Below are 23,056 nucleotides of genomic sequence, written 5' to 3'. Positions count from 1 at the left end.
CTGAGGTGGAAGAATCACTTGAGCCCAGGAAGTCAAGGCTCCAGTAAGCTGTGATTGCACCACTGTTCTCCAGCCTTGAGGACAGTGAGACCCTGACTCTGAATAAATTAATTAATCGAACAAACCTCTGTTCCCTTAAATTTTTATCCTGACTCCTTCACTCCCACCTCTCCTCCAAAAAAAAGAGATTCCTTTAAGTGAAGGAGTTTGATGATAGGAGGTTAAGTGTGCAAGTGATTTATGAATGCTTTAAATCATTTTAAATATGTCTAGAGTTTTCATTTCTTAAGGTTTAAGGTTTTAAAGCACCACTACAGTGGCTGTAGTTGCATCTATTTTGCCCTTCAGATTTAAAAGTCAAGTACCCCATTTAGTAAGCAATTACCAAACTTAAAATATGAATTTAGAACTCTGGTAGATGACTGGGATGCTGAAGTAGACACAACAAAAAGACAATACAGACTTGTTTCTTTTGACAGATATACAATAAAATGTTATGCTGTAAACACTGTGAGAAGTATGTACAGAGATACAGCATAAGAAACAAAGTCAGCTGGGGGTCAGGGAATGCTTCATAGAAAGGCAATCCTTAAAATAAGTAACAGCAGATGAGAATTTGCTAAGCAGACAGTAGAACATTGGCGGGGGTGAAAAGAAAGTGATGGAACAAAGATTTCTCGTTTGAATTCCCATAGCCTGGCTTTGGGGAAAATTGTAAGTAGTCCTTTATTTAACCTTTTATTTTTGGAATTGGTGATTCTCTCTGCTTGGAGAAGTTTCTGAAAGGAATTACAAATCATCAAAATGCTGAAAAGTACCCTCACTAAAACTGTAAATAAAGACAAAACGTTTTTCATGATGTGTTGAATTTTAAAATGTTGGATGCTATACAAAAGAGAAATACAAGTATGGTGAGTCAGTGACATTTCTGGGCCAGGACTTCTTGGACCAGGAGGGCCTGGCCCAAGGCTGCCCCCTGGCAAAAGCTGAATGGAGCTGCTGAGTGGGAGCCAAACCCTCTATGCTAGCAGGGACCCTGCAGTCTGGCAAAGGTTGGGCCCTAGCCCCTTCCTACCCAATAAAGGCAGCTGTGGAGAGAGGGAATTTGGGTTCCAGCCTGGTTTGTGGTGGGGGAAGGTACCATGACAGATTTGATGATGATTTCTAGGGGAAAGCAGTCAGCTGTCCCCACCCACATCCCACAGGGGCTGCCTCTAGCCTGAGACTCATCGGGGTCCAGACTGGAAGGCTAATGCCATTAGAGGAAGCAGGCACAGGGTGGATTGGGCAAGGGAACCTCTGAGAAGGCCAGTGCCCAGCCACCCAGGGTTCAGAGACATTTCACACAATATGGTTAAGTTTTGGGGAGAGATGTGTAGAAGCTCAAGAGAAGGAGAGAGTTAAGCAGCCTGGGACCCTCCCTAACAAAGCAACTCTTTCCTTCCTGCTTCCTTGTGGAGCACAGCGGGTGTGCACAATGGGTGTGTATGATGGATGTGCAGTGATTACTCCCAGGCTGTCTATACTATGCCAGATGCCAGATAGCACCTTCATGCCACTGTAGAAGAGGGAGCAGTGGAGCCTGATGGGAAAGGGCTATGGGCCATATCAAAGGATTGAACCAGGCTGACAATGGAATCCTAATGGTGAACCCCCCGCCCTCTGCTTTGGCCCCTAAGGGCCCCATTCCCCAGGTAGCAGCAGTGGGACTCCCTTTAACCCCTCCACTGTTGGGAAGGAGGTACCTGGGGAATGGAATGGACATCCAAAGGGGAAAGGGAGGTAAAGGTGGGCTCTGCAAAGAAGACACTGAGCGTGGTAGGCTGGTGGGCCAGGGACCCTCTCATAGTCAGAGATAGGTTGGAGCCTGGGGCAACCCTGCCACCAGCATGGCCACATCATCTAGAAGGGTTAAGGTCCATGCTGTTGCCCTACCACCAGAGGTCTTGGCGAATCCTGGGGTCAGGAGATGTCTTTGCAGGGGCACCATGAAGGAAGAAAGGTCTTGACTGGGAGGTAGGGGACTGTTTGGATCTAGCCAGGGGCTACGAGTCCAGTCAAAGCATAAGCTTTGTGTTTACCTGGGCCTCCCACTGGAGCATAATCTTAAGGATCAAGATGCGTTGGAATGTAGAGTCAGGGAAGAAGGCTCTGTGGAGGAATGGGGGTTGATTCTAGAATTAACTGTCCCAAAGAGTCCTGAGGCTATAGAACATTCTTCAGCCAGCACTGCAGCCCCCCTGTTCTGGGGAAGAGTCAAAGGGTTAGGGAGACAGTGAAGGCCAGGTTCCGTCCTTCCCCCAACTCATACCAGAGCAGTTTCCCACCAAAATGGGTGTCATTGCCAGGCCAGATACCTCATTCAGGGAGTCATGGACAGCCCCCTGTGCCACCTCTACTCTGTCACACATGGCCCAGGCCCATGGCAAGGAGTGGAGCTGCTGAAGGCACAGAGAAGAAAGTGGCACAGAGAAGGCACAGACATTCTTCACCTTTTGCTTGCTGTATAGACCTGTTTCCAGAGAGGGTAACAGGCCTAGATGGCACAACAGTGAATGGCCAGGCTGAGATCATGCTATGTCTGTACCACAGCCAGGTGGATCAGCCACTGTACTGTTGCTAGTAACACAGGTTTGAGTTTCTGCAGCTCATGCTCTTGCATGTGTGTCAGCTTGGAGCCTGATAAGTGGCTTTAACATGTGGACCGGGCATATTTGGTGCTCTGGCAGTGTGAGGAGGCACATTTGAGGAGGTTTTAGGAGATGAACGGTGCAGATTCTGCCTGGATGAAGAGGCTGCCATGCTTATCACCCACGAGTGTCTTAGGGCCTACAGTGTAGTCATAGGAGCTCCAGGGTCCACTATCAGCAGTCAGTGAAATCCTTAGCCAGGTTGGACATACTGGGTAGCCAGCGTTCATTCGATTAACTATACTTGCCCCTGAGGTAAGATTGTTGTCCCAAAGGGCATAATGCTACTCAGCAGGATGTAGACAATGGTGCCTGGGACCCACACGTGCACTGAATTGTGTAATACAGGCCAGAACCTCTCGGGCAGGGGATGCTGGTGTGTCACAGGTGATCTTCATGAGGCACTTGTAGTTGTTACTGTTCTTGTGGGCACTGACCAGATTGAAGTCAGTGATGATGATCTTGGAGTCAGTGCCTGGATGATGGTATAGCAGATTCTGAGGCTTGAGGTCTTGGTTTGTGATGCCCAGTGCATGCAGATACTGGATGCCATCTAGCACCATCTGCAGCATTCACATGGCGTCATGCTCAGTGAAGGAACCCTTGGTGATGATGTGGTTGAACAGCTCCTTGCTAACAGGGACCAGTTGTATCAAAATGTATACATGCGCCCGCATCCCAAACACCTCCACCGGCTGGATGATGTTGGCGTGACGCACCTGGTGCAGCACATATGGCTCTGGCTCCCACACCTTCTACCCCTCCTGGTACTTGATCTCAATTATCTTGATGGCATATGCTGCCAAGTGGCTCAGTGCTCCATGCATACCACTTGGCAGAATCTCCTTTGGCCAATTGGGGTCTTCATGTCAAAGTTAACTGTCACTTATGGGTCGAACTTCGCCCTGTATTTAGCCATCCTGGCTGTGTAGTCACAAGGCAGGCTCTTTGTGACCAGTATTGGGAGCACTATGCCTATTGACTGGCTGCTGGAAACCTGCCTGCCTCTATGATGAAGTGCTTATACATACCGTTCTGAGTGCCACTGAATAGCTGCACCTTCTTGACCAGATCCAGCTGGATATTGTTGGATGGCTTGAGAAGGACCTTGCTTTTCTCTCAGCCCATCATGGACATAAGGGCATCTTCTCCGGTGAGGCTGGTGGAACCTGCTCTGTAGGCAGTGTTCCAGCTATACCTCATACAGGCAGTGGGCTTTCAGTGTCTCAGCAGCTCTGCTAACCATGTCTGAGCTGGGACTGCCACCACCATCCTGAGGCATCAGCATTGTGATGTGTAGTGGTTTTTAACTCTTTGAGTTACAATTTTTTAAAAAGAATCTGGACCCTTTCCACAGGAGAAAAGTACACATGCACTTAAAGAAAAACTTTGCCCAGTGTTGAAGTGGTTCAATGGTGCTCTGAAAGCCTGTATACAGGAGCCTTACTGACCTTCCTCTATCAGGTTGTTCCTGATGACAAATGGACTCTACCAAACTCCAGGCATAAATACCAATAAAATAGGAGAGAATTTGTTTTTTCAAAAAACATGAGTTATGGTCATCTCATTTTGCAGATTCAGAAAGGTAATTATGATCAAATCAGAACTGATATTTGGTTGAGTTTGGGTCATTGTTTGCATTCTTAGATTTTGCCGTTTTCCAGAATATCTAGCTCAAAGGTATTTTTTAAATGCCAGTGAATTAGCCAGTATTTCCCAGTAGCTGTCATATATTTGAAAGCATAATTAACAGTAATTGGCTTACTGTGAAAAGCCAACATTTTTAAAAGCCTAAATTTTAGGCTTTAAATTTAGATTAAAAGCATAAATTTTAGATCCAAAATGACAATAAGTCTAAAATTTAGTTTTGTTATGTTGGTGCGATATGGGTTTGAAACATTATTCTCACATGTTTTGCATTTTTGTGCTTTGACTTTAACTCTTCTAAAACTTCATGTTTTTAATCATGTTTCCTTTCTTAGGGTTTATAACTTGTTACAAGTTTTACAATAAGATAAATTTTAAGAATACGTTTTTCACCAGTTTTTCTCCTAAACTCTGAATTTTAACTGTGTTCATTCAGATTTCTTCTGGTGAATACATTCAGATGTCTGGTCGTGCTGGAAGGAGAGGAATGGATGATAGAGGAATTGTAATTCTTATGGTAGATGAAAAGATGAGCCCAACAATTGGAAAACAATTACTTAAGGTAACTACATTAAGATTCTGTACCTTTACCAAGAATTCCAGAAATATGCTTCAGAAACCATTTCAGAATTGGTTGTGTCAGTCAGATACCTAACTAAAATGAGTTAATATACTGAAACTATCTGGGCTTGGGAAGATAGAAGGGTGTGACTACTCAAAATACTAACATCTTGTATCCTACTTCACCTAATAGGTGGAGAGCAACTCATATAATGGATAGGGTGTGAAGATCTCCAGAGAGGGCAGAAATGTTTACTTTCTCCTCCAAATTTAAGAAATCTCTTTATTTGACCGATCCACTGCACAAGTTGTTCTTTACCTGTCAGAACAGGAAGTGGGACACATGATTGATAATCAAGTGTTTGGGGCAGGCAGTGAGCTTCCTCTGCCTTTGCAAGCCCAGATAGCTTAATAGGTTAATTCAGCAATCTACCTTTACAGTTTACCCTATTGATTATAAATATCCCAATCATAAAGAACACATTTTAAGCTTTATTGCAGATTAGACTTTTATTTTGCTTGCTTAGTATTTGTGCTTCAGATGGTCTAGAATTTTATTTTTGTTTTGAAGAGCTTCTAAAGGAAGTTTGGCCTGGTTGCTTTTTTTCTTCTTATCCATATAGAGAAAAATGTTAATAAGATAGGAAACTTTAATTAAAAACAAAATTAATTGCCAGCTCATTAGCTACTTAAAAGTAGCTACTTCAAAACATGTTAAGACCCACTTAGGTCAGTATCTATGAAACAGATTGTGTGTCTAACTTTTTAGACTTGGGAACTTTGTGGAGAATTTGAGATATAGTCATAATGAAGCTTGGTATGTTGAAGCAAAATAGATAAAGGTGTGTATATCTTTATATGTCTTTACATAAGTAAAGACAAAGCTTGTCTGTACATATTCATAATAATCGTATGGTGTCTTATTTTCAACTTTAGAGATTAACACTTGGAAACCTCTTTAGTGCTCCATGAAAGGAAAGTTAAACAAGACTGAAAATTTTTATTCTTTTCTCTAATTGTGCCGGATATAACGCATGCTATTTTTCTTTCCTTGTACTCTGTGTGTGGAAAGAACAGAATCAGGTTGCCAGATTATAGGAGGTAATATTTTAATGACAGCATCTGGTTCCTTTAGTGCGGAGTTTTCATTCCATATACTTGACGTTTCTGGATTTGTTACCTTGTATGTGTAAAGTTGTATCTCCTTTCATTGCATTTTTTAAATTTACTTTTCTAATAGACTTATTGAGCTATAATTCACATACCATGCAAGTCACTCATTTCCATGGTTTTTAATATATTCATAGAGTTTTGTCACCATCACCACAATCAATTTTAGAACATTTTCATCAATCCAGAAAGAAACCCCTATAACCTATAAGTTACTCTTCTTTCTTCAGAAGACCACCCCTACCCCAAGCCCTAGACAACAACTAATTTACTTTCTGTCTCTATGGATTTGTCTGTTGTGGACATTTCATATAAACAGGCTCATGTAATGTGTACCCTTTTGTATCTGACTTTTTTTCACTTAGCCTAATGTTTTCAAGTTTTATCCATGTTGTAACATCTATCAAAACTTCATTCCTTTTCATTGCTGAATAGTATTTCATTGTTCAGCATGTATGCTACACTTGATCTGTTCAGCAGTGAATGGACATGTGGATTTTTTCCATGTTTTGGCTACTGTGAATAATGCTGCTATGAACTTTTTTTTTTTTAAACAAGTTTTTACTTGAATATGTGTTTTGTTTTCTCCTGACTGTACACCTAGGAAAGGAATTGCTGGGTCATAGAGTAATTCTATGTGTAACCTTTTGAGGAACTGCCAGACTGTTTTAAGTAGTTGCACCATTTTGCATTCCCACCAGCATTGTATGAGGCTTCTCATTTCTTTACATTCTAGCCAGCACTTGTTAGCTGCCTTTTTGGTTCATAGCCATCCTTGGGATATGAAGGAGAACATTTCACTTTGAATATTAGTTTGATTGAAAGAATGTAGTACCTGTTTGTGTATCTGCATTTCCAGGCATATTTCTTTTATCAAGACTGACATACAACTTATTTCCTCTAGGATTTTTTCTAGGTAGTTTTACTATCATTAAGGAATTTATAGTTAACTTACTCAGTATTTGTAACAACTAATACTTTTTCTTTTTTTTTTTTTTGAGACGGAGTCTCACTCTGTCCCCCTGGCTGGAGTGCAGTGGCCGGATCTCAGCTCACTGCAAGCTCCGCCTCCCGGGTTCAGGCCATTCTCCTGCCTCAGCCTCCCGAGTACCTGGGACTACAGGCGCCCGCCACCTCACCCAGCTAGTTTTTTTGTATTTTTTAGTAGAGACGGGGTTTCACTGTGTTAGCCAGGATGGTCTCGATCTCCTGACCTCGTGATCCACCCGTCTCGGCCTCCCAAAGTGCTGGGATGTAACAACTAATACTTATTGAATGTTCAGTGTGTTCCAAATACTAATTATAATAATTACTGTTATTATCTACGTTTTATAAATACAGCATGCAGAGGTTAAAAATTTGTCCAGAGCTATATTGTTGTTAAATGGCAAATCCTGCTTTCGAACTCTGGCAGTCTGATTTCAGAGTTTATGCTTCTAACTACCATATGGTACTGCTTCTCAGTACCTCTCGCAAATAGATTTTTCAACTAGTAGTTTAAACACAATTTGACATGAGACAGCAGTTTGTTCTTTGATGTACTTAAAGTAGATAGGCTAAAAAATAGTCATGTCAGGTATATTTTGTTTTCTTATAGGCAAAAATAATTGATCATTCTTAAGTAATTTCAGAACTTGAATAGAAATACTGAGTACTTGAAGTTATTTTCTCAAAAATTAAAATACGTAACTTCTTCATAGTTACCTTATATGTAGAAATAGTAGGTTTACTTTATACATTAGTATATAATTCAAGTCTATTTGTCATATGTATTTATTTTTCCTATTGGTGTTAGAACCATGGCAAAATGTGTTTGTTGCCTGCTAGAGCTTTCAAACTCTCAGTACATTCATACACACACACATATTTATATATTTGAGCATGTAAATAATTTAATGATTGTGAATTTGAAATATTTTAATAATTTTTTTCCTTCATTTTTATGGCTTGAGTAATTTTTTTTTTTTTTTTTTTTTTTTTTTTTTTTGAGACGGAGTCTCGCTCTGTCGCCCAGGCTGGAGTGCAGTGGCGCGATCTCGGCTCACTGCAAGCTCCGCCTCCCGGGTTCACGCCATTCTCCTGCCTCAGCCTCCCGAGTAGCTGGGACTACAGGCGCCCACAACCGCGCCCGGCTAATTTTTTGTATTTTTAGTAGAGACGGGGTTTCACCGTGGTCTCGATCTCCTGACCTTGTGATCCGCCCACCTCGGCCTCCCAAAGTGCTGGGATTACAGGCGTGAGCCACTGCACCCAGCCTTTTTAAAAATAGAGACAGGGTCTCCCTTTGTTGCCCAGGCTGATCTCGATCTCCTGAGGCTCAAGGGATCTTCCTCCTGTCTCAGCCTCCCAAGGTGCTAGGATTATGGATTATAGGCGTGAGCCACGATGCCCAGCTTTTTTTTTTTTTTTTTTTTTTTTGGAGACAGGGCCTTGCTCTGTTGCCCAGACTGGAATGCAGTGGTGCAATCTCAGCTCACTACAGCTTTGACCTGCAGGGATCAAGCAGCCCTCCCACCTCAGCCTCCCAAGTAACTGGGACTACAGGCATGCACCACCAAATCTGGGTAATTTTTTTTTTTTGGTATTTTTTGTAGAGACAAGGTTTCGCCATGTTGCTAAGGCTTGCCTTGAACTCCCAGGCTCAAGCAATCTGCCCATCTTGGCCTCCCAAAGTGCTGGGATCACAGGCATGAACCATCATGCTGGCTAACTTGGCTAATTTTTAAAGGAGCAATAGAGAAACCTGTTCAACTTTTCCAGTATTGCTATTGTTGAAGTATCTGCTATTAGCTTAAACAGAATTTGACATAAGGCAGCAGTTTTTTTGTTTTTTGGGGTTTTTTGTTGTTGTTGTTGTTGTTGTTTTTGAGATGGTTTCTCGCTCTATCACCCAGACTGTAGTACAGTGGTGCGATCTTGGATCACTGCAACCTCCACCTCCTGGGTTCAAGTGATTCTCCTGCCCCAGCCTCCCAAGTAGCTGGGATTACAGGCATGTGCCACCATGCCTGGCTAATTTTGTATTTTTAGTAGAGATGGGGTTTCGCCATGTTGGCCAGGCTGGTCTTGAACTCTTGAGCTCAGGTGATCCGCCCACCTTGGCTTCCCAAAGTGCTAGTATTACATGTATGAGCCACCACACCCAGCCAAGTTAGCGGTTCTTTTGATACATTTTTGATTACTTGAGAAGAGTCACAAAAAAATCATTTTTCATAATGTTTGTTCAAATGAAAAGTTGAGTAAATGAGAAAGTGTGTTATTAAACAGCTTTTCAGAAAGACTGGTGAATGCATCTTTTATTTGTTAGCAGTTAAGTATTATATTTTTCCACTATAACTAGAAGAAATACATGCTCCAATATGGTGCCCATATTTTCCAAAGAATGTAAAAATATCACAGTATTTTGAGTAGATGTTATTAGTTTTATCAAAATGAAACCATTTCTATACTTTCTGAAATTACTAAATAAACATACTAGTTACTTAGAGTACATAAAGTGCTCATTTCAATAGTATGATATTTCTAGTCAGTGGTGTGTTCTTTTCAACAATGAATCAAATTTTCCTGAATTGAAGGAAAAATAATTTTGACCTTACTGGTTATTTAAATTATTTGTAAATGTAAAAAGCATATACCTATTCTATTAAAGTTGGTTCTGTAACTGTACATAAGATAACTATGTACAGGCCTTTTTTGAAGAAGTGGGAAGGCTCACATTTATTTCTCCATCTTCCACCTTTATGGTTTATAATGCAAGAATATTTAGCCTGTTAATTTTTAGAACTACTTGCCTAAATGAACCATATATTCTAAAATGTAAGAGATCATTATATTAGTATTTATAAAATATTACAAAAACTGTTCTAGAAAAGTGGTATGTTTGGCTCTCTCAATATCTTTTTAGTAAGCAAATTGGCAAAAAGGAATTCTTCAAAGTTTGCCTGGAATCCTTCAAAGTTTACATAATATCTTTATCATTGGTTACCTTTCTTGTTTCAGTTAAATTTTAGGTGATCCTCTTATTAGGCTGTCTCTTGATACATTGTTTTAGTTAACTGATCAAATTAAATACATTAAAAGAGTACTTGATCAACATTCAAAGGGTTCCTATATTTTTAGTAATGTGAGGTATGCGTTGGATTGATAGGTATATAAAATAAGTTCCAATATGACTTGCCCTCCATGAAGACTTTAAGCCTAGATACTCCTAGATTTTAGCTCCTGCTTTACTCTTGGCAAGTCCCTGCATTTCTCTGAGCCTCTGTTTCTTGTTTAAAATGGAGACAAAATATTGTTACGAATGTTGTGAATTGAAGATTTAGTATTTATTTAGTGAGTGGCATATGCTAAGCCCTCAGTAAATGGTGATCATTTTTAAACTTAAGGAATATATTTACACTCATACAAAGCAAGCAAGAAGCAATATATGGCCCAGTGCTAGAATATAAGTTCTGATAATTCTAGTTCTGGGATGTTTGAGATGATTCTGGACTAGATGGTTGTGGTTTAAGGCTTTATGGAGGAATGTAGGTGGGGCAAGCTCCAAAGGAATGGAATCAGAGTGGGGGTTATATTTTAATTTTCATGGCTAAAAAGAAAGAATGATATTTTAGGAAACAGGAGAGGCTTTAGAATCAAGAATTAACATGTATTTGGAGTTCTTAGTTTTGCTAAAACAAAGGATTTGTGTGAATACTTATAGATGAGAGACATAAGCTTATTAACTTGATTGCTAAATTGGGTATTCAGTTCTGAGCCTCAGTATTTTCCATTTTTACCCTTATCTTTAGAAAACAATAGAGTTTACACATGTCCAGTACACTTCTGTGTGGTATGTGTTTGAGAAATAAAAGTTTCTTAATACACTTCTGCTATGATGTATTATGTATTATAGTAGGTTTAAGGTACTTGGGTAAATTTATTTGGAAAACTACAAAATTGACATTTTTTTTCTCTCTTAGGGCTCCGCTGATCCTCTAAATAGTGCTTTCCATTTGACCTACAACATGGTTTTGAACTTACTACGTGTAGAAGAAATTAATCCTGAGTACATGTTGGAAAAATCCTTCTATCAGTTTCAGCATTATCGAGCAATTCCAGGAGTAGTAGAGAGTAAGTATAAAATATTGTAACAGAGCTTAATGTAGCTAGGAGACTAGCAAAATGTCTACATTATTGGCTGCTTTGGCTTTTTTTTGTAAGGTAAATTTTGGTTCATATGTAATGGACTGCACAACTGTAGTCTGGTCATTGTAACTGAATAGAACATTTCAAAATGAAGGAAAGAAAACGCTGGCAGGGAACTTTTCTATAGTTGGCTCAAATTTAGTATAATTCTTGTCTTGTGCATATGTATCGTATAACTCATGGTCCTGAATAATGAAATAACACAAAGCCTAGTATTTTAAAACTTGACCTGTAAGAAGCACATGCAGCTGGGCGCGGTGGCTCACGACTGTAATCCCAGCACTTTGGGAGGCCAAGGCGGGTGGATCACCAGGTCAAGAGATCAAGACCATCCTGGCCAACATGGTGAAACCCTGTCGCTACTAAAAATACAAAAAATTAGCGGGCTTGGTGGCGGGCTCCTGTAGTCCCAGCTGCTCAGGAGGCTGAGGCAGGAGAATCACTTGAACATGGGAGGCGGAGGTTGCAGTGAGCCAAGTTTGCGCCACTGCACTCCAACCTGGCAACAAAGCGAGACTCCCGACTCAAAAAGAAAATAAAAAAAAAAGAGAATCACATGCATATTAGCCTTGTTCTTTCATCGTTTCTCATTATAAAAGAGTGCCCTGGCATAAGCCTGTGAATGTTTAGGGAAATGCAATGCTTTAACTTGGATTAGAGTTTAGCTTTTTTGGAATTTTCAGTTCTTAATATTAAGGTAATGCTTGCAAAAGCACAAAAAGTAAATGTCCTATGGTAATTATATTCAAGTGGAGTTGTACATTGATTCTTACCTTAGAGGGTAGCGTGACTAATGGTCATAAGAGCTGATTAAAAGCTAAAATGAAGGCAACGATTTAAACTACTGGTTTTCACTTGAATATGAAAAAAAATAAACCACTGGTTTGGGTAAATCTTATAAAAATATTGTGTGTAGTCATTGTAAAAAGGAAAAAGAAAATATGACAAAGGTAGTGGAAAGTTAAAATCATTTGTAATCTCACACAGAAATAGCTACCCAACCACTGTTAACACTTTGTAGTTTTTCTATTTTGTTTTACGAATAAGTATGCTTTTTAAAGGCAAAATTAGATGTGAGGTTTTTGTAATAATGATACTTACACTGGTAATGATAATGCTTATAATTAATATCATTTGTTAAATATTTACCTTATGCCTAGCCTTTTATTAAATGCTTTGTATTTAGTAGCTCATTTATTCTGACTTTTAAAGTTTTAATTTCAGCCAGGTGTGGTAGTTCACACCTGTAATCCTAGCACTTTGCGAGGCCGGGGCGGGCAGATACTTGAGGTCAGAAGTTCGAGGCCAGCCTGGCCAGCATGATGAAACCCCCTCTCTACTAAAAATACAAAAAAATTAGCCGGGTGTAGTGGTGGGCACCTGTAATCCCAGCTACTTGGGAGGCTGAGACAGAAGAATTGCTTGAACCCGGGAGATGGAGGTTGCAGTGAGCCAAGATTGTACCACTGCACTTCAGCCTGAGCGACAGAGTGAGACTCCATCTCAAAAAAAAAAAAAAGTTTTAATTTCAAGAAAGTATGATTTTTAATGACTGAATAATATTTCCATTTTATAACTGTATCATGATTTATTTAACAAGACAAATTTGAGATTCCTTTCTTATGAGTGTATAGGACAATTCCACTCTTATTTTACTTTATTTTAGATGGGGTCTTGCTCTGTCGCCTAGACTGGAATGCAGTGGTACCATCACAACTCACTGCAGCCTCAATTTCCCGGGCTCAGTTGATCCTTCCCGCTCAGCTGGACTATAGGCATGTGCCGCCATGCCTGACTAATTTTTGTATTTTCTGTAGATACAGGGTTTCACCATTAATAAAGTGATGAAAATAGATGTAATAACCTCTCTAATTGATTAAGAAAAAAATCAAAGATGACAGACAATTTCTTAAAATGTGAGCTGGATGATCTCAACAATCACCTTTAGTAAACTTCCATAAGCAGATTTTTGAATATATTTTTTAAAACCTTATAACATGGCAAATGTATAATTTCAAATCATACTACATTTATTAATTTTTTGTAAAAGTTATTAATAATACCCCTCGTGTTTGGCTGATAAACTATGGTCTTAGCAAAGAGATAGAAAAATATGTTTCTAGTCTCAGAACTGTATTTTTAAAAGAGCTATAAATCCCCTTATCCCACCAAAAATTGTATTAATAATAAATTTTATTTTATTTTATTAAAAATAAAATTAATAATAAAAAAGATTAACAAGGTTTAAATACACTTTGGATTTGAATGTGAATTAAGGAGATGTTAAAATCAAATTAGCAGTATTAATTTTACCTTATATCATGGAAATTTCAGATGCTGTCATTGAAACAGGTGTAAGATTACAAGCTAGTTTAGTACTTAAAAGGAAATTAAAGTATTCCTCCTAAGCAATTAGCACAGTCATGCATGAGTAGGATAATTGTACATACACACACAGCTAGCAGTTAGACTGGTTTGGAGACTGAATAACCAAGTGAAACAGAAGTGTGTATTGGTGCACTTACCTTTGTTTTGTTTCATTTTCTTTTTACATTCTGATAAACAGTAAATTACTTTTTAAAAGCATCCTTGGTACAGTGGAGGACAGAGGGGAAACTCCCAAGTATTACCCTGTTTTTTTAAAGCCTATTTTCTGACTTCTGGCTGGACCCAGAGATTGTTCAATATGACTTAGAACAAGATTCTACTACTCACTCAGTGAACTTAAACATTCCACCATTTCACTGAGAAATTAAAAAGAAAACCTTTTACGTGGGGAATGGGAGCCGCTTTCAGTTTTTAGGCCGAGAAAGTCACTTAAAATATAGCCGAAGTCAAGTCTCAAGTCTCCTACCCTTGGAACTAAATAATTACCTTTTGAAGCCACTGTATAGCCAGTCACTAACCGGTGTTATTTCTGTTAACCAATGAATTCCTGACACCTTCTGTAATCTAGCCCCTCTTCTAATTCATCCCTTTTTCTTTTTTCTTTTTATTTATTTTTTTGAAATGGAGTTTCACTCCTGTTGCCCAGGCAATGGCAACAATGGCATGAGCTCACCGCAATCTCCGTCTCCCGGGTTCAAGTGGTTTTCCTGCCTCAGCCTCCCAAGTAGCTGGGATTATAGGGATGCACCACCACGCCCAGCTAATTTTGTATTTTTAGTAGAGATGGGGTTTCTCCATGTTGGTCAGGCTGGTCTCGAACTCCCAACCTCAGGTGATCCACCCACCTCAGCCTCCCAAAGTGCTGGGATTACAGGCATGAGCCACTGCACCTGTCCCTGATTCATCCCTTTTTCTTCAGAAACTTGAGCCCCTCCTTTGTCTCTAGAGCACTTCCTGAACTTAGAAGTGTATCTCTGGCTGCAGTCATCAACCTTGGCCCACATAAACTGTTAATTTTGCCTCGGTTTCTTCCATTTAGGTAGACATTTCCATCTCATGTCCGCTGTCTCCTCAGTCCCTAGCTTTTGTGTTTTGTTTTGTTTTTTCAATTTGGTTCTGACTTACTTTTTAAGAGGATTGTGAGTAACATGATCTTTGTTCTCTGGCCTTGCCTCTGGATACTTGTATCTACTTGGAATTGAATTAGCCCTGCATTTCTCTACCTCTGGTTTTAAAGGGGCAAGCTGTTTTTCTAACCTCCTGAAACCAGTAAGTAGAAATACTGTCCAAAATATAAAATACTTGTTAATGGAAGAGGTAGGAACTTGATTGATGAAAGAGAAATAAGGGAATTGAAACACCTGTAGTACAGTTTGCAGAGCTGAGTGCTGCGATCAAACAGAGCATGTAGTATGAGAGAATACGTCCTGAATGCAGTTCATTCCTATTTTCACTCATTACTTGCAGGAATATACTTCTTTTGTTGCAGATACTGCTAGAGCCTTTTCAAGGCACTGGTATTATTTTACCGCCTTAAATATACCAAAATTAAAATGTGGGCTGTTGTCTTTGGAAGTGTAGAATTGGTAGAATGTTTTATTGATTATAACAAATAGATGGCTCACATATGTGAGATGTTTTTCATTTTGATTTATCTAATCAACAGTACATTTTTCAGTGAGCCATAAGAGTAGAGGTCCTTGGATTGTACTCTACCCTTACTGAAAAGAAAAATGCATACTTAATCTTAGTCTTTTTATTTAGTTTCATTAATAATGCCAGTGGTAATAGAAAGAGCTGTGCAGTTAGATGAGGGTTTGAATCAAGGCTACCTGGGCCTTAGTTTGTGTATGAAGTTGGGATAATATCCAGTTTATCCAAGTTATAAGAACTAAATGAGATAATCTATGTTAAATGCTCAGTAAGTGCTTGTTGCAAAAACTGATAGTATTGCCATAGAGCAGTAAAGCAATCTATGCTTTTACTTGTAAAATTTGCTTAGTTCTGAGCATGGCAGTTCATTTCCCAGTCGCTCCCAGGCTTATCTGTTGTACACACTATTATACACTATATTGTATGCTATAAATATGTCTTTGCAACCACCATCTCTCATCTTCCTCTAAAGGAAGAAATTGGTTACAAGCTGTCTTAAGAGTTTATGGGCATGTTTTACATGCTATCTTCTGAAATTCTGAGGCTTTCCTATGGCGATGACCCATGGGGTCTTCTCATTTGCACTGTAGTTAAACCAGCTTCTTATACTAAAGTTCCTCAACTGTCTGATTGGGGTGGAAGAGATACTATCCTTAAGTTAATTTGCTTCATAGTGGCAGTCTCACAAGCAAGTTGCCTCATTAATTTATGTCTTTGTTTTTCTACTCTAATTTGTTACATGTATATTATCAATTTTGAAAGACACAAAACCAGTTTTTTTTTAACACGAGAAAAGATTAGAGAAACTGATTTTTGTTTGTTTAATTTGGCGAAAAAAGACTGTACCTAAAGTTAATAATTTTCTGGAGTGGTAATTGGCTGTAAAGAGTCCTGGATACAGAATAAATGTGACTTCTTAAAATATCTTTCAAACTTTTGACTCTAGTTAAATAGTCTGAGCACTGAAGTGATTTGGAGTGATATAAAAAAAATCTTTCTGGATGCTTCCCTGTTAAAACCCCATAGAAATTTCCTTATATCATTTTCTTAAATTCCTCCTGTCTGTGCTGCCTTTAGTGCTCACCTGATTCCTACAAATATAATGTTACATGTAACTCTGGGCGGGGCAGCAGGATCATCATTTCAGTGTGCAGTCTTCGTTTTCTTATAACTCTTAATGACTTTAGTCTGTCAAATATTCTTTTATAGGGTTTAATTTTCTTTTCCTGATAATGTTTACTGCCATAATGCATGTTGTTTCGGATGGTATTCTAGTCTTTAATGACTGAAGTACAGCTCCTGTAAGCAGTGATGCAGTTCATTTAAAAAGAACCAGGATGATGCAGTGTGCCCAAGGTAGTACAAAAGACTAGAACTTAGAGCTCTAGGAACAGTCTGTGAAAAGGTTGATGATAATAATAAACATAATAATACAGGAGCAATATCCTTTCTGTTTACCATGAGCAATACTGTTAGCTAAGTATATTCTTTGTCTTTTGTCAGTCCCTGGGAAAGCTTTGTGGAGTTATGTGCACTATGGTTATCCTCATTTTGCAGATTAAGAAACTGAAGCACACAGGTTACATAGAGTTTGATACAGATCAATGGAGTAGAATTGTGAGTCCAGAAGTAAACCCATACATCTGTTGTCAGTTGATTTTTCAACAAGTAGTGCTGAAACAACAGAATTGCAACATGCATAATAAAGTTGCACCCTTACCTCACGCCATATACAGAAAGTAACTCAAAATAGATAAAGCTGTCAATATAAGAGCTAAAAATTTAAAACTTTTAGGAAAAAACATAGGTGTGAATTTACGTAATTTTGGATTTGGCAGTGATTTCTTAGCTGTGACACCAAAAGCATGAACAACAGAAGAAAAAAATAAATTGGATTTTATCAGAATTTAAAACTGTGGGTGGGGGTGTGTGTGTGGTGTATTTGTCTATGGTTTTTGGCTTATAATTTTTATACCCTTTGTTATTTATAGTCTTGTTAAAATGTTAGGGCACAATAGGCCTTAAAAATTAGATTATTTTAAACCTAGTTTTGTTATTTACTTATTTATTTTAAGGCAGAGTTGTTTCTTTTTCTTTTCTTTCTTTTTTTTTTTTTTTTTTTTTGGCCTTTTTGTCTTAGATCTGTTCATAATAAATTTTTTTGACTTATTTTGTCTTATAGTTCATAAGACCACCATTTTAAAGAAGGTTCTGTCTTATGTCTTGGAGGAAGAAATGTTATAGAGATTCAAAAATTTTAAATAAATGGGCTTTCTTGGGTTTTTTTACTCTCTTAATATTAGATTATGTATTTTTTGTTTATATATAGTTGTGAATTATATCCATCTAATTAAAAGTCGCTATAAAAGGTCCAGGAGGACAGGATTTGGGGAACTTTTGGATAGCTAAATATGAAGAGACTTATAGGAAGGAAACAAAAATTTATTTGTTGAGGAAGATGGTGTACTCCATCTCTGTGGGGACAAAAGCTCTTGTTGTTTGGGACCTTTTTAGGCTTTGTCTTATATTTTTTTATCTATTTTTAAAAATATTTTTTGTAATAAACTGATAATGTGGTTTGTTTGTTTGTTTGTTTTTTTTTTAGTTTCGTGAGCTACTCACACACACACACACACACACAAATCAGACCTAAATAGGAAGTTGTAAAAATTTCAATTTGTTAAAATTTTTGGAGGCCTAACTGGTGACTGGTGTCTAAACTTGTGACTAGTGTCTAAAATTTTGGAGGCCTTAACTTGTGACTAGTTGGGGTAGGGGTGGGGGCAGTCTTGGGGACTGAACTCTCAACCTGTGAGACCTGATGCTATCTCCAGGTGGATAATGTCAAAATTAAATTAGAGGACACCCAGCTGACATCCACTGCTTGGTGTGTGGGGAAGAAAAACCCTCACACATTGAGTCACAGAAGGCTTCTTCTGCGTTAGTTACTGTTATGTGACATAAAAAATACAAAAAATGCCGGGCATGGTGGCTTATGCCTGTAATCCCAGCACTTTGGGAGACCAAGGCGAGTGGATCACTTGAGGCCAGAAGTTCAAGACCAGCCTGGCCAACATGGCAAAACCCCGTCTCTACTAAAAATACAAAAAATTAGCTGTATGTGGTGGCGCACACCTGTAATTCCAGTTACTCAGAAGGCTGAGGTAGGGAATAGCATGAACCCAGGAGACAGAGGTTGCAGTGAGCCGAGATTGTGCCACTGAACTCTAACCTGGGCAATGGAGCAAGACTGTCTCAAGAAACATTTAAAAAAATATAAAAAATATATTTAAAACACTTATTTTTTGGAGGCAGGGTCTCTGTTGCCTAGACTGGAGTGCATTGGCACAATCATAGCTCACTGTAGCCTCAACCTCCTGGGCTCAAGGAATCCTCCAACGTCAGCCTCCCAAGTAGCTAGGACTACAGGTGTGTACCATCACACCAACCTAATGTTTTATTTTTGTAGAGATGGAATCTCACTGTCTCTCCCAGGCTGGTCTTGACCTCCTGAGCTCAAGCTATCCTCCTCCTGCCTCGGCCTCCCAAGAGTGTTGGGTTTATGGGTGTGAGCCACTGTGCCTAGCCGGAAAAACACTTGTGTTTCTTAAAACACATTACCTCAAAAGAACAACTTTTTTTCTTTCTTTACCTGATAGAATGGTCCTAACACCAGGGCTACAACTACAAATGCTAAAAAGATAATTCCTAAACAGAAAACTGCAACTATATATTTAACCCTTTTATCAAAATTCCTAAGAGCCATATCGGATGAATTGTACCTTCATCCCATCTGACAAAATAGACTGAAAATCAATACTACTATTTGCCTAATTATAAAAATGGCACTAGTTCTATACCTGTATAACCTTATCACATCTAAACAGAGATACAATGTGGAGGAGATATGTGCTAGGCTACTCTTGCTGCCTAAAATTTAGACCATCATTGTGGTCAATTCTAATGTCCCTTCCATAGATTTAAAAAAAAAGAAGGAAGGGTATTTAAAAACTATAGATTTTATAGGTCAGGTGTGGTGACTCGCACCTGTAATTCTAGCACTTTGGGAGGCCAAGGCAGGTGGATCACTTGAGGTCAGGAGTTCAAGACCAACCTGGCCAACATGGTGAAACCCCCGTCTCTACTAAAAATACAGGAATTAGCTGGGCATAGTGGCGCATGCCGATAATCCCAGCTACTCAGGAGGCTGAGGCAGGAGAATCACTTAAACCTGTGAGGCAGAGGTTGCAGTGAGCCAAGACTATCTCAAAAAAAACACAAAGGAAAGGCCAGGCTCGGTGGCTCACATGTGTAATCCCAGCACTTTGGGAGGCCAGGGTGGGCAGATCACGAGGTCAGGAGATCAAGACCATCCTGGCTAACGCGGTGAAACCCCGTCTCTACTAAAAATACAAAAATTAGTTGGGCATGGTAGTGGGCGCCTGTAGTCCCAGCTACTCGGGAGGCTGAGGCAGGAGAATAGCATGAACCCAGGAGGCGGAGCTTGCCGTGAGCCGAGATTGCACCACTGCACTCTAATCTGGGCAACAGAGGGAGACTCCATCTCTAAAAAAAAAGAAAAAAAAGGCTATTGATTTTAAAAATGGAATTACACATTTTAAAAATCCAATATTAATACCTCTAAAGAAGCTCAAAACAAAAAAATTATATCCTAGTTCAATTATACCAAAGGCCTAAAAATATAAAACTATGTATTTGCCAAGATGTCTCCTACTTTTAAAACCAGACAAGATCAAATAAAAGCCTACAAACCTGCATGGCCTCAGCCTAAGAGACATATTCATACCATTTAATGGTAGACTGATCTAATTAATGACTAAATACACGTCTAATAATGCGCCAATATCTTTGAAATGATATATCCTGTTAATATGAGATCCCTATTAACAAAAAACCAGGGTGTGGCCTATGATTTATTGGTTGGTTTTTGTTCATGGTTCCTGATTTATAACTCCCATAGCCTTTGTATAGTCTTTTGTTATAATGCTGGGTCAGAAGCAGGTGCCAGAAGATAGAATTTCTCTCTGATCTGCTGCTGCCTTCCTTTCACCTGCTGCTTTTTCTCCCCAAGGCAGGAATCATCTCCAGCTTTTCTGTTTGGAGACCGACCTAAAAAATTTCTCTGACCTACCTTGTCTGAATTTAGGTCACAAGACATCCATTTCAAAAGAGATCCTGCCTCCTACCTTGGAGGAAGAAATGCTATACAGAAAGGCACAAAAAAAAAAAAAAAAAACACTTGTAATGGGCAGATCTGGCTGGGTTTTCCCACTCAGTCTATTAGTAATAGATTGTGACCAGCCACATTTCTTCGCAGTTGTCAGTCATGTCTATCCAATAAAGTCTCCATAAAGGGCACAAGAGGACAGGGTTTGAGGAGTTTTTGGATAGTTGAACACATAGAGACTTACAGGAAGGTGGAAAGTAAACAAAAACCGCAACTACATTGGCACCAACCTAATAGAAAAAATCCTGTGTCTTGGATATAATTTAAATAAGATATATAATTTTTTAATTTTGTACATGTGTTCTATTTACAGAGGTAAAGAATTCAGAAGAACAGTATAATAAAATAGTAATTCCCAATGAAGAAAGTGTGGTTATCTATTATAAGATTAGACAGCAGCTTGCCAAATTGGGTAAAGAAATTGAAGAATATATTCACAAACCAAAATACTGCTTACCTTTTCTACAACCAGGTCGTTTGGTAAAGGTATGTCATTGTTTCTTCATAAAATACTTGAATAATTCAATATTTAAACATATTTTTGTTAAAGATTCTAATTTATTTTTTATCCTGATAAAATGCTCCCTGCTACAATAATTGATCTATATTAATCATAGTATTTTACCTGTTTCACATGGCACTAACTTAGGGGCTTATGCAAAGGCCTTTTAATCACCACTGGTTTTTATTTTGAGGACTATAAATTGAAGTAGATAGTTTTGGGATTAACATATAAAATATTTCTAGTTATGAAATGCTAACTATAACTTCATATAACTATATTCATGTAACTATTCATATAACTATATGAAAAATAAGGTAATTTTAAGTTCTGGATGAATTCATTAGATATAAAATATTTATATCCTTGAAACATACTGTCATTTTCAGCATTCATTTGCCAACTGAGAGATTCCTGTTGTTGCTGTTCTAGGGGCAATTTCTAAAATGAAATTTGTCATTGATTTTTTTTCCTGCAGGGTTAATATCTTGTTTCTTAAATTTAGCAATGCTTTTGCTAAAGATATTTTGTCAGAAAATTCAGAAGGCTTTATTAGTCTAGAATGTGGGTACAAAAGACTGAAATTGCCTTGTATATATACATTTGATCTTGCTTACTTGCTTTTCTTTTTAGGTAAAGAATGAAGGAGATGACTTTGGCTGGGGAGTAGTGGTGAATTTCTCAAAAAAGTCAAATGTTAAGGTAAACTGTTGTCTTTAAACTAGAATTGTATATCAGTTTTTAGTGAAATGTTTTTTCAGGCTTATGAAATCGGTCTAAGAAGAAATAATATTACCTGAAGAGAAGCAGTAATAAATTCTGCCATGAGGAATTAATTGTTGGAATACACCCGGCTAATTTTTGTATTTTTAGTAGAGATGGGGTTTCGCCATGTTGGTCAAGCTAGTCTTGAACTCCTAACCTCAGGTGATCCACCCGTCTCGGCCTCCCAAAGTGCTGGGATTATAAGTGTGAGCCATTGTGCCCAGCCAGTCCTTTATGTTTTCTGTGTATCACCTCAACCATGAGAAAACTGTTAAATGGTGGTAGTGCTTTCCTTCCACTCCCCAAATCCCCCTGACACACACACACACACTCAGAGAGACACATGCATTATTTTCATGTAGCTATGATCTTCCTTGCAGGAGGTGAGGTTAACTGGACAGAGTAGTCTTTATTTAAGCCTCTCTGACAGCTACTAAATTCTCTTTTTATGTGGAGTTGAAGTGAGACATTGAATGCTAAATACAGTGGTTTCATGGACATTTATGTAACCCAAGATGGAACAGCTAGCATGCCTTTGTCAGTTTACTCATTCTATAACTTGTCTATAAGAGAATTTTGCTAGGGCAGAATATTTTAACCTGTACTGAAGTGCTATAGATTCCTTTCATGCTAGGTTTTACATTTTTTGTTTTTTAAACAGTTCTATGAAGATGATATGCACACACTGTCCAATTTTCCCGGTTAGGGTATATGACTCAGTGACATTTAGTATATTCGCAGATATGTGCAACCATCAGTCACCACAGTCAATTCTAGAACATTTTCATCATCTCAAAAAGAAACCTATGTCATTCACCTATCCTTCCATATCCCCCAGAAGTAGAGAAAATTTCCTCTGTTCCCGGTGTGTTGAGTGTTTTTCTCATGAAAGATAAATATTTTGTCAAATATTTCTTACGTGCCCATTGAGATGATCATGTGATTCTTGCTCTTTATTCTATTTTGTATTTTGATATGATATATTACATTAACTGGTTTTCAGATGTTAATATGACTGGATTTCTGAGATAAATCCCAGTTTGTCATGATACATTATTCTCTTTATGTATCGGGATTCAGTTGATAGTATGTTTTTGAGGATTTTTTATGCCACTATTCATAGGAAATGTTGGTTTGTTGTTTTCTTGGTGACATCTTTGTTTGGGTTTGGTATTAGGGTAATGCAGGCCTCATAGGATGAGTTAGGAAGTGTTCCCCTTTTCTTTCATTTTTTGGAAGAGTTTT

The 23,056-nt window shown here is 38.5% G+C and overlaps 1 protein-coding gene and 1 long non-coding RNA gene across 2 annotated transcripts in view; one reads left to right on the top strand and one right to left on the bottom strand.

Annotated features, from left to right (window-relative positions):
• The window catches only part of LOC139363880 (uncharacterized), a 55,115-nt gene extending 52,990 nt beyond the window's left edge, over positions 1 to 2,125 (bottom strand). The window contains exon 1 of the long non-coding RNA XR_011625024.1: positions 2,082 to 2,125. This is a non-coding gene — a long non-coding RNA (uncharacterized lncRNA). The remainder of the gene's footprint in view (positions 1 to 2,081) is intronic.
• The window catches only part of MTREX (Mtr4 exosome RNA helicase), a 126,627-nt gene that overhangs the window by 53,515 nt on the left and 50,056 nt on the right, over positions 1 to 23,056 (top strand). The window contains exons 15-18 of the mRNA XM_011771936.3: positions 4,774 to 4,899; positions 11,030 to 11,180; positions 20,858 to 21,030; positions 21,680 to 21,748. Of these exons, the coding sequence (XP_011770238.1) occupies positions 4,774 to 4,899; positions 11,030 to 11,180; positions 20,858 to 21,030; positions 21,680 to 21,748 (519 nt within the window). The remainder of the gene's footprint in view (positions 1 to 4,773; positions 4,900 to 11,029; positions 11,181 to 20,857; positions 21,031 to 21,679; positions 21,749 to 23,056) is intronic.

Source organism: Macaca nemestrina, chromosome 6 (genome assembly GCF_043159975.1).
Source record: "Macaca nemestrina isolate mMacNem1 chromosome 6, mMacNem.hap1, whole genome shotgun sequence".
Taxonomy (NCBI): Eukaryota; Metazoa; Chordata; class Mammalia; order Primates; family Cercopithecidae; genus Macaca; species Macaca nemestrina.
This window is presented reverse-complemented; position numbering and strand designations above follow the sequence as displayed.